The sequence below is a fragment of the Scyliorhinus canicula genome, chromosome 5, assembly GCF_902713615.1.
Source record: "Scyliorhinus canicula chromosome 5, sScyCan1.1, whole genome shotgun sequence".
Lineage (NCBI taxonomy): Eukaryota > Metazoa > Chordata > Chondrichthyes > Carcharhiniformes > Scyliorhinidae > Scyliorhinus > Scyliorhinus canicula.
In genome coordinates this window covers 130,527,737-130,544,358 of record NC_052150.1, presented here as the reverse complement: position 1 = coordinate 130,544,358, position 16,622 = coordinate 130,527,737, and the positions used below count along the sequence as shown (strand labels likewise).

Here is a 16,622-nt window from a genome sequence, read left to right as displayed (position 1 = left end):
CCTGCGCATCCTCTCCGTCCCGTCCCCCCGCATCCTCTTCACCGGGCAAGGCCTGGCCTTCCGCCTCATCCTCCTCCAGCATATCGCCCCTCTGCTGTGCAATGTTGTGGAGGACACAGCAGGCCATCACGATGTGTGTGTCACCCAGCGGCATACTGGAGGGTTCCTCCAGAGCGGTCCAGGCACCTGAACCGCATCTTCAAGAGGGCGAAGCACCGTTAGATCACACTCCTGGTTGCTGTATGGGCATCGTTGTAGTGGGTCTCTGTGTCGCTCTGTGGCATCCGGATGTGTGTCGTCATCCATGGCCGCAGCGGGTAACCCCTGTCACCAACCCCTCATCGGCGTTGTTTGAGATCCCAGACAGGTCTCCACTCGGCGCCTGGAAGGGCCCTATTGCGTAGAAGTTCAGGGCAACCGTCACCTTGATGGACACCGGCAGATCCTTAAATGTCAGGCGGTGCCGGTACACACGAGATCTCACGCGGAGCCTGTTGGGCAGCCGCCTCTCCAGCCTGGGTGGTTGCCACCTGTCCCTCTGCTGCCTGGTCCGCTGCTGCATGCCTCTCTGCTACAGCTTCCACTCCTCTTTGAGCGGCTGCTGCTCATACAGCTGCAGGGCATCCCGCAGAGCTGCAGTGACCACCAGGGCGGCCACCATTGCTGGTCAAACTCCAAAATCCATTGTCTGCAGGGGGTGAAAGTGCATCATGTTCGCATGGTGCGTACTCCCGTGCTCAACCAGGATCGATGGTCTACGCCAGGGGTGGGCAAACTACGGCCCGCGGGCCGCATGCGGCCCGCCAAAGGTATTTCTGCGGCCCACCAAGTCATTAAAAAAAAAAAAAAATTTCTTAAAAAAATTTTTTTTTTTTTTTTTTTAAGGTTAATGGGGGGGGGCTGTTGGGTTACTTACTGGTATAGGGTGGATACGTTGACTTGAGTAGGGTGATCATTGCTCGGCACAACGTCGAGGGCCGAAGGGCCTGTTCTGTGCTGTACTGTTCTATGTTCTATATGAGGCGCCCAGAATCATAACCGGGTGAAGTAATTATTTTACTTAATATACTATGCGGCCCTTTGTGAATTGTGAATTTCTGAATGTGGCCCTTGCACGGAAAAGTTTGCCCACCCCTGGTCTACGCAGTGGCCCCGGTTAGCACTGCGGGCTCCACCCCTGCATGTCCGCCCCTACTCTCTCACCCTTGCTCCGTTGGTGGCCAGCACCGTGGGGGTCAGGGGGCGTGGGGAACCCTGTAGGTGGGGGCATCCATACGGCCGGTGTCACTATGCAAGACCAGGGGTCAAGGAGGGTGGTCAGTGGGTGCGCAGCAAGATGGTGATTGGTGCCTTGGCACTGCACTTGTCCCATGGGGGTGTCCCTCACCCCAGCCAGCATGGCCAATGTCCAGGCTGGCAGCCTGCAGTCACTCCTCTCTGTGTCCTACCTCATCTCTCTCAGTAGCCACCATTCCGAGTTCACTATTTTTGAGAGCACATGTGGACCGCACCATCGGGAACTTGACCCAGCGGAGAATCGCGGGTGGCCCACTAATGAGATGCAAACGGTGTTTTTCGTGCGAGGTGGTGAGCGTCGCATTTGCCACATTTTCGAGGTGACGGAGAATTGCGATACACTCAGTCATCAGCATAGTGTTGTAAGGTGTTGTCAACACTTCTATCAAGCGTCACTTAACTCAACAATAAAAGTAAAGTCAACATAGTCCCAGATGACCATAGGCTGCTTTCCCCATTTGAGGGGGAGAGCTGACTGTTGGTGATTTAACCTGAGGATCACCACACCTCGGGCTTGGGGCAAGGTTGAGACGGCAGGGGTCTTCATGAATAACCTCATCCGGTGTGGAAATTGTTGGCTGTTGGCCTTGTTCTGCATCACAAACCAGCTGTCCAGCCAACTGAGCTAAATCAGCCCCAATAATGTGCACACTGACATTCAGTTTGAGTTCTACCGGGGCTACTCAGCTCCTGGTCTTGGTCCAAGCATAGAGTAAAGAGGTAAACTCAAGGTGAAGGTGAGAGTAACTGCCCTTGATATCAAGAAAACATTCAACCAGGTATGGCATCATTATTTTTGCACCTGTGCACTAGTTTTGCAATCTTTGAACTGCACAATCTCTCTGCTTCTGCGCAAGATGTATTAATAGCAACATGATGACAAAACCAGGGCAAACACTTGTTTGCCAGATATAATACAAAGTAAAGCTGAAGTGACCCCAAATATCTTGTTCCTTCCTTGAAAACAGAATTTGAACTTTTGTCTTTGTTCTGCCATATCTTTTCAATTCCCTATGCTTCTGCAAGTTACTTTTCAAGATAAATCCATTTTGTGATTTCATGCTTCCTTAAAGCTTCTTTTGTTCCATCAGGAGTACTGTGGTGTGCCCAATAATTGATGTGATTAGTGATGACACATTTGAGTATATGGCAGGGTCCGATATGACCTATGGTGGATTTAATTGGAAATTGAACTTCCGCTGGTATCCTGTACCTCAACGAGAGATGGACAGAAGGAAAGGAGACCGAACTATCCCAGTTAGGTAAGTATGCAATGTGAGCAGTGACGTACTTTCAAAAGACTTTTTAGTTTGCCAATGAATAGAAAACGTGATATTGTATCAAAACAAAGTGTAACACTTTTGGAAAATCTCTAGTTTGTTTTTGCTATGCTTTGTATCATTCAAGCTGAAAACACAATTCAAAATGTCTGATGTCTGCTTTCAAATGTTTCTACAGAAAAGGGTGTAGGGGAGGAGATTAGACAGTCTAAATAAAGATGCCAAGGTTCAGAAGTACAGCAGAAAATAATAAATGAGCAGTTTGCCATGTGCAATAGCTGTGCAGTCAACAATCCTGCACATTACTTTAATTGAGACCAAATTTTACCATTTCTATTATTAAAATGCTGTCAATTCATTTACAAGAGCCAAGGTTAAAATGCCAATTAAGTTACAAGAGCCAGGGTTAAAATCTGTTTCTTTAAGCTTCACTTAATATCAGGAATTTCAGCTTTTAAACTGAAAAATGTTTTCAAGGGACTCTTTAAACTCCTAATAAAATTCCAGCCAGATATGGTAAATTCATGTATTATGCCTAAAGTACAATTAATTAAATATTATGAGCATGCATATTAAACACCCTATAGCATTTTGACTGTTTATATAATTGGGGTTGTTAGAATAGTTGGTGGTATAATTATATTGAAATCTGTACTTTCACTTAATGGGTATGCCGATTTAAGTAAGATTATTCCTTTCCATTAGGGCATCCAAATTAAAATTTCATGAGGCCATGTTCACAATATAAAAAGATAGAATAGAATTAGGCCTTTTGGCCCATCGAGTCTGCATACCATTTGATCATTGCTGATCTCATCCTGGCTTTAAATCCACCATCCTGCCTGTTCTCCATAATCCTTCAACTAATTAAAAATCTGTCCAGCTCCTCCTTAAATTTACACACTAGCCCAGCATCCACTGCACTCTGGGATAGTGAATTCCACATTCACAGCCCTTTGAGAAAAGTAATTTCTCCTCCACTCCGTTCCTAATTTCCTACCCCTTATCCTAAGACTGACCTCTCATTCTAGAATGCCCCACAAGAGGCAACAGCCACTCCATGTCTACTTTATCCATACCTTTTATTATTTTGTAAACCTCAATTTGATCTCCCCTCATTCTTTTCAACTCTAGAGAGTTTAGGCCTAAACTGTTCAATGTCTCTTCATACGACAAACCCCTCATCTCTGGAATTAATCTAGTGAACCTCCTCTAAACTACCTCCAATGCCACTACATCTTTCCTCAAATAAGGGGACCAAAACTGCACAATACTCCAGTGTGGTCCCACCAATGCCTGGTATAGTTGCAACAGCACTTCTTTAGTTTAAATATTGAAATTAAAATATTAATAAATGAAACATGTCAAAAACTGAAAAACATATTGAAGCAGATTTTCATTTTTACACTCATCTATTTCCTCCTTCCTCCACTCAAATTGTTGCTCCTTGCCTAAAGGGTGCCCTTTGGTACCTTATCTAATTAACTTATTCTAAAGTGAGCCTTGACAGTGAATAATGAGTGGTTATTAATTGTGGAGATATCATAACCACATTTGACCATGCTCTTTCTTTAGACATCAAACCTGCAGTGGGTATCACTGAATAAGAATCAGGATAGGCCACTTCTTCTTTGTGCTGACTGTAGTTGAGATTAGTGAATAATATGTTGGAGGGTTTAATGGTCATGTGGGAAGAGAAGTTTGTTTGCCACTTCGAGCTCTTCCCTGGGCCAGGTAGTGCCGTAAAACACCACTTGCACGAGATGTGCAGTGTTCTTCAATATCGTTGAAGAATGTGCAGAAGTGATTCATCTGGCATGTGGAATTGAGCTGAGTCTTCCCAGCTTGGTAAACTTCCTACCATCAGTACAGTCTTAGAATATTTTCAGGGCAGCACAGTGGAGCAGTGGCTGGCACTGCTGCCTCACGGCGCCGAGGTCCCAGGTTTGACCCCGGCTCTGGGTCACTGTCCCTGTGGAGTTTGCACATTCTCCCCGTGTTTGCGCCCCCACAACCCAAAGATGTGCAGGGTAGGAGGATTGGCCATGCTAAATTGCTCCTTAATTGGAAAAAATGAATTGGATTCTCTAAATTTATGGAGGAAAAAAAATATTTCTAAATGTGCATTTTCCCATGGCTATTTGGCTGCATCAATTAAAATTGCAGAAGTAGTGAATATGTTAGGTAACAAAGACTGCAGTAAACCTCAAGGTATACCATTTTAAAAAATCAAAATTAAATGAGACTAAATAAAATGGAGGGAGAATATTTTATTGACATTTTTATTTTGTTAAATGGGAAAGGTATGTAACAATGGAGCTGTGCTTGCATATCTGACAAATAAGATGCATCGCCTGAATGGTCTTGTAGGCCATGAAGGGCTGGGTTCGGAATCTGTATTGAATGATGAAAGCAAGTTACTGTGGATGCTGGAATCTGAAACAAAAACAGATAATAGTGGACAACCTCAGCAGGTCTGACAGCATCCATGGAACAAGAAGGGAGCTAACGTTTGACAAAGAGTCATCCAGACTCATTGTTAGCTCCGTATTCTCTGCACAGATGCTGTCAGACCTGCTGTGATGGTGCAGTATTTTCTGTTTTTGTCCGTGTGAAATTATTTCAATCAATGGGTTACATATTTGGAAGGATATAAATTGTTTAGAAAAGGCTTTGGCAGAAACTCAGGTAATTGACCACCCAAAATAAGCAGTTACCTTAAATTTACTTCAATGAACATGGCATTTAATGCACCAAGAGATGGTTAAATGTAGGTTAAATGTACTGTCTTCAATAATCTCATTTAGGGAAATGTTTGCCTATAATAAAGAGTAGATTTGGGCTTCTGGCAGGGGGTCTAAAGCCTGAAAGATTTGTTTCCTGATCCAAACCAACTCCAACCCCCATCCTTTTCTGGCTTTAATTGAGGCCAGAAATTGGCAGGCAGCCAATGTGTTCCAGGGGGAGCAGGTTGGAACAATACAAATGATTACAAGGCTGCAGGCCTCATTGATGTTCTGGTTAACGATGGTGGGCAGAAATCTTTGCACTGCCTCATGACGGGAACTTGGATCCAGGAGGTCAGTGCTGTTACACCTATCACTTGATCAGAATTGCTAACCTGACGCCCTTCCGGTAATGGACACCTCCCACTGACTTTCCGTTTGTGATCACCCTTGAACACGAGACCCCTAAATTATTGTTTATTCCCCCCAGCAACAGTAGGGATCAACCCTATCGTCATGGACTTGACTGGCCCTGCAGCCTCACTGGGCTGGTAACCACAACTTTTAAAAATAAATTTAGAGTAACCAATTATTTTTTCTCCCCCAATTAAGGGCCATTTAGCATGGCCAATCCACCTAACCTGCACATCTTTGGGTTGTGGGGGTGAAACCAACGCAGGCATGGGGGTAATGTGCAAACTCCAAATGGACAGTGACCCAGGGTCGAGATTTGAACCCGGTTCCTCAGTGCCGTAGGCAGCAATGCTAACCACTGTGCCATGTGCCGCCCCTCGCTGGAAACTAAACCTGTCAATCAAGGAGTCTTCTGGGTGTGGAAGTGAGAGTGACATCACAAGAATGCAACGATATTAGAATTCAATGCTCATGTGCGACAATCTGAATTTCCAGCTTCTGCACATCCTTCTGACCTACCCAATCCCAAAAGGTCGGGTAAATAAAAATTCAGCCCATTAACGTTTGAAATTTTATTATGTCGTAGCTATATATATTTTGTTTGTTTTTAGAACTCCCACTATGGCAGGAGGACTGTTCTCAATAGACAGAGATTACTTTGAATTGATAGGAACATATGATGCAGGCATGGATATATGGGGAGGAGAGAACCTGGAAATCTCTTTCAGAGTAAGTAACGGGCAATTTTTTGAAGCAGATAAAATCTTATTCGCTACCACAAGATATAAGGTTTATAACCATGTTTCACAGACTTGTATACCTGTTCTGTTAATATTGTGAAGGGCTGATTTATTTTTGACTACTTGAAGTGTGGTATTAATAATTGGGTGTCTGCCTTCGTTGTGTGGTACGTTGTGGACTGGCATTTCAATACAGTACTCTGGGTGTGCTTCCCTATCAGAAGTACCACTTTATTTCTGATCAGACATGAATCCAAGGCTGCATCTGTTTTCTCAGATATACATAAAATGTTCCTTGGCACTATTCAAAAAAGAGCAGGAAGTTCTCTTGTGCTTGTGGCCAACAGTTATCCTTCAAGTGACACCAAAAGGTTAATCTGGTCATGTATTTAATTATAGTTTATGTAACATTGGCTGCTGCATTTACAACAACGACTAACCTCAAAAGCTTTTCATATCCTCTAAAGCATTTTGGGACAGATGCCAAGTTCTTTCTTTCTTATCCTGGTAGGTAAATAAGAATACTTTGCCAACATGACTGTTAGTTTGCCGTTTTTAGCATTAAGTTAATTTATTTTAATTGTCAACTTTAAATCTTGAATTCCTTTACAGAGCTAAACCTCATTCTGTTGGCTATTCAGGTTCATAAACGTCAGTACTTTTTTTCAAAATGTCTATTGGGAATTTCAATATTTTACAAATAAATTGCATCAAACAAACAAAAGCAGAATGATGGCACTAGGTATCAATGTATAGCACAAAACAAAAGTCATTACATAATTTGGAACAAATAAGAATGGATAAATCAGGGACAAAATCCCCAAGTTCCCTCCATAAGACTATAAGACCGTAAGATATAGGATCAGAATTAGGCCATTCAGCCATTGGGTCTTCTCCGCCATTCGATCATGGCTGATATGTTTCACATTTCCATTCTCCTGCCTTCTCTCGTAACCCATAATCCCCTTATTAATCAAGAACACCAGATTTGTGCTTGAGGTGCTGTTACTGCAGGACTACAGACCAATTGTTGGAAGGTGGAATTAGACAGAATAGTTCTCGTAATTCTCTCTAAGAACATAAGAACTAGGAGCAGGAGTAGCCACTCAAGCTTGCCTCATCATTCAATGTGATCATGGTTGATCTTATCATGGCCTCATCTCCACCATCCTGCCTGTTCTCCGTAACCCTTCAACCCATTATTAATTAAAAATCTGTCCAACTCCTCACTGTCCCAGCATCCACCGCGCTCTTGGGTAGCGAATTCCACAGAATCACAACACTTTGGGAGAAGTAGTTTCTCTTCATCTCTGTTTTAAATTTGCTACCCTTACCCTGAGACCTCTCTTTCTAGATTGCCTCCCAAAAAGAAGCATTCACCCCACCTTTACTTTATCCATACCTTTTATCATCTTGTATACCTCCATTTGATCTCCCCTCATTCTTCCAAACTCTCAAGTATAGGTCTAAACTGCTCAATCTCTGTTCATACGACAAACTCCTCATCTCTGGAATCAAACTAGTAAACCTCCTCTGAGCTGCTTCCACTGCCACTACATCTTAACTTAAATAAGGGGAACAAAACTGTGCACAATATTCCAGTTGTAACAACACTTCCTTACCTTTATATTCTATTCATTTTGCTATTAATGCCAATATTCCATTCACTTTCTTTATTACCTACTGTATCTGCATGCTAGTTTTCTGCGACTTCTGCACAAGGACACCCAGATTCCTCTGCACTGGAGCACCCCAAAGTCTCTCCCCATTTGGATAATAAGTTGCCTTCCCATTTTTCTGATCAAAATAGATGACCTCACACCTATCCACAGATAAATGACCTGTCTGCACCCAAACAGGATACAGGCAACATTATAGACCTACATCTCATCCATAGCTGAAAAACAAAATGACAAAGAAGAAAACAATACCCCGACCCCCAATGCTGAGGAGAAATCGAGTAACTCCGACAGTGCGACTTAAACTCTTCACATATCCAAACAGGCAGCAACCTACACCTTTCAGATGGTAAAATGACAAAGACAAAACCTTAATACTCAGCCTAGGGTCTCCCTAGATGAAGTAAAAAGAAAATCTGAAATTCCATTATCCCCTCTCCCAGCCCCAGATCAAAGGAAAAAATAGATCACCGGACCACCAGGACCAGTACCCCACTCAGAGGACAACAAGCTATTGTGGAGCCAAGAAGCAAGAGGCTTATAAACTGGTCCCTATCTTAAAACAGGGGAAACCCATTCCAGGACAAGAGGGCCACACAGAGTGATCCCAAACTGGGAAGCACCCTGGAAGGAGCGCCAACCGCCCCCACAACCAGGTCCACTGAAAAGAAGAAAGGATTAGGAAACTCAAAAAGCAACGGAGGTCCATGCGTGTCCTTGACACCCAGGCTCACCATCCAGCACCACAAAAGTCAGCCCGCCTGGGCCCGAAGTAGATAAGGTACAGCCAAAAATGTTTTACAAACTCAAACTATGGGGGACTACCTCTAATGTAGTGAGAACAGAACTAACCTTAATCTTACCATGCACACCCAGTACCCCCCACCCCGCTCCGGCTCAATTAATCTTCCTCATGGGATATATTAAGATAAAAAAACTATGCAAAAATCCCAAAATCTACATTCAATTTAGCATGATTAAACATTTATTAAATCAGGATAACCAGTGGTGCAGACATCACATCCAAAATATTTTGATTTCCTGCAACAGATAAATTGGCAACAATAACAGACAACAGTATGATTATCAGGGAGTAAAGTCCAGGTTAACAACTTTGGAACGAGGCAGTCAACAGGATAAAGACCACTCCACTGGCACATGAAGTAAATGGACATCCAGGGTAAAGCAGGATCTGAAACAGAAAGCACTCGTCAGGATCTTCCAAGGATTCCAGCAATTGAAACCTGAACCTCGTTACTTCCAACATACTGATTCGACCGAGCCCAGACGGTCAACTACCTAAGCTCCAGTGGGATGGTGGTGGCGCAGGGGGGGAGGGGGATGTGGCCTGACCTGGCCTGCTCAAGCAACACTCAACCCCTCTCGACCGACAACAGGAACAAGACCGCACAAACCCAGATGTTGGCAGGCCAACCCAATCCCAGACCTTGGAGACCAGATTAATTGTGCTCCATCTAATTTGAGCTGTCCGTCCTCCAGATCGAGATTCCTGAAATATGGCAGCCAGTTCTCAAACTCGGCCTGGACGTTCTCTGCCACCTCACTGGATGGATTGATTGATTGATATTTATTGTCACATGTACTGAAGTACAGTGAAAAATATTTTTCTGTGGTTAAGGGAACATACACAGTATGTACATAGTAGACAAAAGAATAATCAACAGAGTACATTGACAGTGGTACATCAACAAATGGTGATTGGTTACAGTGCAGAACAACGGCAAACAAGTGCAGCATAGGGCATTGTGTTCTTACAGGGAACAGATCAGTCCAAGGGAGAGTCGTTGAGCAGAATGGTAGCTGTGGGGAAGAAGCTGTTCCTATGTCTGGATGTGCGGTCTTCAGACTTCTGTATCTTCTGCCTGATGGAAGAGAGTAAAGCCTGGTTGTGAGGGGTCTCTAACAATGCTGTCTGCCTTTCTGAGGCCGCAGGAGGTGGATATGGAATCAATGGGAGGATGGCAAGCTTGTGTGATGCATTGGCAAGATACTAGGCACGATCAGGCTCCTTCATAAATCCCCTTCGTCTTCACCCGAACCCCTTACGATGAACACGACAGGCCTTGAAACAGGAACTCAACTGTGCAAAGGTGGGCTTCCACCAGCGACACTGCTCTCTCTGCTGCAAAAACCTCCTTGTGCGCCACTGCACTTCCATAAAGACGCCTCGCAACTCTTAAAATTGGGCTTTAACCTCCTGCACTGCAGAACCAAAACTATCGGGTGGATCACCTTCATCACTAGCAGACAACCTCCGTTGGTGTGCACCATATTGTCAGGGTAGGAAACCCCTCGAAGGCAGCTGCACCACCAAGGGCCAGGCCCCACCTCAACTCCCTCCAATCACCACAAATCAACAAGGATTAAATAATATTCCCTGCACATTGAGGAACAAATATTGGCACATAGTAAAAGTCATGTAAACTGAGACTTCTGGTGGTGGATATCGTGTGAGTGGTCGCACGCAGGGCAACTCCTGCTTGAAAGCACAGGAAAGCTCTTTTTACCTGATACTGGGTGGAATTTTAAGGAAAAGGCGTAGGTGAAGGTTGGAGGAGTAGTTTCCCCCAAGAGTGGTATGTGTGTTGGTTTCCAAACCTGGCAGAAGACAGTGAGAGACCTAGCCAAAGAGTTGTAGGAAACATGTGCTGCAGCAACCAGTGTAAGAATGGCTGAGGGGGAAGTGCTGGTGCAAGATGAAAGGCCACAGATGGAGCAGTTGATGGCTTTTATTAAGGAGGAATTCTGCCAGCAGAGAGAGGAAGTGTGGGAGGATCGCTTGAAGGCCATCGAAGGAGCTGTGGCACCCTTGAAGAGTTTGTTGGAGTGGGTAGAGAAGTGTTTGGAGGTGCAGGGGTTCCAGATTCGGGAAATCGAAGGAGTGATCTTGGACCACAGCGATCGTGTTCTGGAGGCAGAGATGGGACTCTGAGGGGACCTGTGTAAAACATTGAGGGCACAGGTGGAGGAGCAGGAGAATATCTCGAAGGCAGAACCTGCGAATTATGAGCCTGCCTGAAGGATTGGACGGTATGAGTGCCACGCGGTACGTCTTGAAGATGCTGGCAGGGCTGGGGGCCAGGCGGTCAACTACCTAGGCTCCAATGGGGGGATGAGGGTGCGGCCTGGCCTGCTCCGGCAACCCCAACCCCTCCCTCTTTTTTTAAAACAAAAAATGAAGTATTTTTTGGCATTGTAAACAGTTACAGATTACAGAAATGTGCAGACATCAACGGAAAACCAACACTTCAACCAAACCATAGTGCACGTAACTGGTCCTCTCCCATAAACACTACCCGCCTATTTATCCCTCCTACTCTACTCTAATCTCGCCCACCCGCGAAGAAGTCGATGAATGGTTGCCACCTTTGGGCGAACCCCAATACAGATCCCCTCAAGGCGAACTTGATTTTTTTCCAGACCCAGAAAACTCTATGTCCGAAAGCTATAGTTCGGTCTTCGGGGGTTTTGAGTCCCTCCATGCCAGCAGTATTCGCCACCGGGCTATCAGGTAAGCAAAGGCCAGAACGTCGGCCTCTTTCTCCTCCTGGACTCCCGGGTCTTCCGAAACCCCGAAAATTGCCTCTTCTGGACTCATCACCACCCTTGTTTTCAGTACCCAATTCATGACACCCGTAAATCCCTCCCAGTAACCCCTAAGCTTAGGGCATGCTCAAAACATGTGAATGTGGTTTGCTGGTCCACCCGCGCATCTAGCGCACTTGTCCTCTACCCCAAAGAATTTGCTCATCCGAGCCATCGTCATGTGGATTCGGTGAACGATCTTAAACTGAATCAGGCTGAGCCTGGCACATGTTGCGGTTGAGTTTATCCTACTTGGGACTTCCGCCCATACCCCGTCCTCCATCTCCCCGCCGAGTTCCTCCTCCCATTTGAGTTTCAGTTCCTCCGTCTGGGACTCTTTCCCCCTTCATGAGCACCTTGTAAATATCCGAGACTCGACCCTCTCCTCCTTCTCCAATAGAGACTATTCTGTCTTGGATCCCCAATGGCGGGAAGCGTGGGAAGGATGGGACCTGTCTGCATATAAAGTCCTGCACTTGTAAGTACCTGAAGTCATTTCCCCTTACCAGCCCAAATTTCTCCTCCAAAGTCCTCATGCTCGCAAAGCTCCCCTCCAGGAACAAATCTCCCACCCTTCTCACCCCCGCCCGCCGCCATGTTTGAAACCCACCACCCATGTTCCCGGGGGCGAATCGATGGTTATCACAAATTGGAGCCCAGACCGATGCACCCACCTCCCCTACATGTTTCCTCCACTGGCCCCATATCCGCAGGGCTGCCCCCACTACCGGGCTGGTGGACTATCTGGCCGGCGAAAGCGGTAGGGGAGCTGTGACCCGGGCTGCCAGGCTGGTGCCCCTGCACGAAGCCTCCTCCACCTACTCCCAAATAGACCCCGTACCCACCATCAATTTCCTTATCATGGCTATGTTAGCCGCCCAGTAATAGTTGATCAGATTCGGCAACGCCAGTCCCCCCTCGATGCGGTTCCTTTCGAGCATCGCCTTCCTCACCCGCGGGGATTTTTCCGCCCAGACAAAGCTCATAATAATTTTGCCAGTCCTCTTGAAGAAGGACTGTAGAATAAAGATCGGGAGGCATTGAAAAATGAACAGGAACCTTGGGAGGATTGTCATCTTTACCGTGTGCACCCTCCCCGCAAGTGATAGTGGGAGTGCATCCCATCTCCGAAACTCCCTCTTCATTTGTTCCACCACTCTAGTCAAATTTAACTTGTGTAACCTGCCCAAGTCTCGTGCCAACTGTATCCCCAAGTATCGGAAACTTTCCCCATTCAGCCTAAATGGCAGCTCATTCAACCTATTCTCCTGGCCCCTTGCCTGCACTACAAACATCTCACTCTTGGTCATATTTAATTTGTACCCTGAGAACCGGCCAAACTTTCTCAATGTTTCCAGTATATTGTCCATCCCGGCCAGTGCGTCCGACACGTACAGGAGTAGGTCGTCCGCATAGAGAGAGATCTTGTGCTCCACCCCCCAAGTCATTCCCTTCCACCCCTTTGCAGCTCTCCGGGCAATCGGCAACGGTTCTATGGCCAGCGCGAACAGCAATGGGGAGTGTGGGCATCCCTGTCTGGTCCCGCGATATAGTCTGACATTGTCCTGTTCATTCTTGCGCTAGCTTTTGGGACCTGGTACAGTAGTCTGACCCAATTAACCAGTCCGTCCCCTAATCCGAACCCTCCGAGTACCTCCCACTAATAGTCCCACTCCAGCCGGTCAAAGGCCTTCTCAGCGTCCATTGCCACCACTACCTCCACCTACTTGGCCGTCGGGGGCATCTTAATCACATTAAGCAATCTTCTCAAGTTGGTTGCCAGGTGTCTGCCTTTAACAAATCCTGTTTGGTCATCCCCAATCACCTCCGGTATACAGTCCTCAATTCTAATCGGCAGGACCTTGGCATCCACATTAATCAGGGAGATTGGCCTGTATGACCCGCAGGATTCCGGGTCCTTGTCCCGCTTTAATATCAGTGAGATGGTGGCCTGCGACATCGTTGGAGGTAGGGTCCCTCTGTCCCTCGCCTCATTAAAAACCCTGGTCAGCACCGGCCCCACTATCTCAGAGAACTTTTTGTAAAACTCTACTGGGTATCCATCCGGTCCCGGGGCTTTACCCGACTGCATGGCCTTTAGGCCCCCCAGTACCTCGTCTGCTCTAATCGGGGCTCCCAGCCCGTCCACTAGTCACCTGCCACTTTTGGGAAGGTTAGTCCGTCCAGGAACCGTTTAATCTCCTCCGGGGGTTCTGAAGTGTAGAGCTTACTATAAAAGTCCCGAAACACCTTATTCGGTCTTGGTTGTTCCCCTTCCCGTCCACCACCCTACTTATTTCCCTGGCCGCCTCTCTCCTCCTGAGTTGCTGCGCTAGCAATCTGCTAGCCATCTCCCCATGCTCATACACCACTCTCCTTGCCTTCCTAAGTTCCACAGCTCTACTCGTGGATAGCGCTCCCAGTTCCGCCTGCAGTCTCCGTCTCTCCCCGAGTAGGTCAACCCCAAGCCCTCTTAACTGACAACAGGAACAAGATCACACAAACCCAGATGTTGCCAGGTCAACCCAATCCCAGACCTTGGAGACAAAATTAAATGTGCTCCATCGAATTTGAGCTGTCCTTCCTCCAGATCGAGATTCCTCAGTTCTCAAACTTGGCCTGGAATTTCCCCAGCTCCTCACTGGAGATACCTGGCATAACCAGGCTCCTTATCAATTCCCCTTCATCTTCACCTGAGCCCCTTATGATGAGCGCGACAGGCCTTGAAACAGGAACTTAACGATGCGAAGATAGGCTTCCATCAGAGACAGTGCCCTCCGTTACAAAAACCTCCTTGTGTGCCACCACACATCTATAAAGACGCCTCGCAACTCTTAAATTAAGCTTTAACTTCCTGCACTGCAGAACCAAGACTATCAGGCGGATCACCTTCATCACTAGCAGTCATCCTCCGTTGGTGTGCACCATATCGTCAAGGCAGGAAACCCCTCGAAGGCAACTGCACCTCCAAGGGCCAGGCCCCACCCCAACTCCCTCCAATCACCACAAATCAACAAGGATTAAAGAATATTACCTGCACTTGTGAAACATTGACGAACAAATATTGGCACTTAGTAAAAGCCATGTAAACTGAGACTTCCGGTGGTTGCACACAGGGCAGCTCCTGCTTGAAAGCACAGGAAAAGGCTCTTTTCACCTGATACGGGTGGAATTTTGATGTAAAGGTGAAGGTGAACATGAGCAGAGCCAGAGTTTACAAAAATGCAGCCGCCCTAACACTCTCATCACTTGATCCCACAGTACTGCATTTTTAGTGAAACTCTTTTTTTTTTGGCAGCCAACAAGTATCAAGTTTGAATAATAGATCCACAAGCAACTCTGCTTGGATTACTAATGTGCAAGAATATCCGAGAAAGCAAATGAAGCCACCAACCTTGTGCCGGTTCCATTATAATTTTAAAATGTTAATTGAAGGTGTAAGGAATAACATGCACCTTTGCATATCTTATGCAGTTCTACATTGTAGCTACATTTGAAAAGTACCGCATTGTGGTAAAGCAATGTGAGACATCCCAAGGTTGTGGAAGGTGCTATATAAATGCAAGTGCTCCCTTTCTTCTAGATCTGGCAGTGTGGTGGTACTTTGGAAATAGTTACTTGCTCACATGTTGGCCATGTATTCCGTAAAGCTACTCCATACACTTTCCCCGGAGGCACTGGGCAGATAATCAATAAGAATAATAGACGGCTTGCAGAGGTCTGGATGGACGACTTCAAAAATTTTTTTTATATTATATCACCTGGTAAGTACCATCAAATAAGTACTGGAAATTAAAAACAAAAAAGTTCCCAATATTTAACTTCCTAGTTGTTTTTAAATCACTAGAGAATATTTTGTGAGTACACATCACAAAATTAAATTGCGTAATTATTGATTCTCATGGCACTATAAAATGCAATCCAATATTGATTGGTTCCCTTTTTAGGGGTTTCTTGTACTTGAATGCTGATGTTACTTAGTAAAGTCAATTATACAAGGCAAGAGATTATCTAGGATGTTGATACTTTTGGCACTGTTGCATTCAGGCTGACACCTGAAAATTATTTATTAAATTGCTACTTTTATTTCCGATTAACCTTATTTTTGTTCTTCTGTCTACTTGGATTTGCTGATGAAAGGTGTGTTGCCAACTTCAAAACCTATTCAACTGATCCTTTTGAGTGTCAGTCATTAGGCCGGATTTGCTGTGTATTAATTTGCTTTCCTCCTGTCCCCTGTGGGAGACACTGTTGCATCAAGTTAGCAACCTAAGCTAAAATCCACAACTAAACCTTTTGTTTTGTGATATTGTGTTCCAGTGATGTTCCCAGAACTGTACTAGTTCACCCATTTGTAAGAAACAATGTTGCTGTTACTTTATAGTTATCCTTCAAAAGGAGGATACAGTATTTAGTATGTTAAACATGTAGCTATATATATTCTGCACTTGAATGCCAGCTCTTTGGCGCCAGAATATAAAATGTTGTGCCACTGATGGATGATAAACACTTTTTATTTTAAACAAACTGAAACCTGAACATTTGGTTTGCATTTGTCCATCAGCGACATAATAATCTTGTAAAATTGGATAAGCTGTTTTTGTTCAAAATTTTAGTTGCCTCATTTTATCACTACTCTTTGCAGCTGCAAGGTTCTTGCAAAAGGTTACACTGCCGAAGTCCTATGATATAACAGCTTGTGCTTCATACTTAAGAGGCAGGCAGTAGCAAGCGTTGGGTTTAATGCAGCATTAATCCTTTAGTATACTGACAATATATTGGAACGAAAAGAAACACTGCACCACATGACTATTTCCTTGTGTTCTGCCTTGTTATCTCAAAGTACCTTGGCAAGAATAACAGGGGCCTGGACTGAAAACC

At 45.4% G+C, this 16,622-nt stretch overlaps 1 protein-coding gene across 3 annotated transcripts in view; it reads left to right on the top strand.

Moving 5' to 3' along the window:
- The window catches only part of galnt1 (UDP-N-acetyl-alpha-D-galactosamine:polypeptide N-acetylgalactosaminyltransferase 1), a 226,755-nt gene that overhangs the window by 168,719 nt on the left and 41,414 nt on the right, over positions 1-16,622 (top strand). For all 3 annotated transcript variants that reach the window (XM_038797662.1, XM_038797661.1, XM_038797663.1), the window contains exons 6-8: positions 2,388-2,558; positions 6,328-6,445; positions 15,325-15,505. In XM_038797662.1, coding sequence (XP_038653590.1) covers positions 2,388-2,558; positions 6,328-6,445; positions 15,325-15,505 — 470 coding nt within the window. The remainder of the gene's footprint in view (positions 1-2,387; positions 2,559-6,327; positions 6,446-15,324; positions 15,506-16,622) is intronic.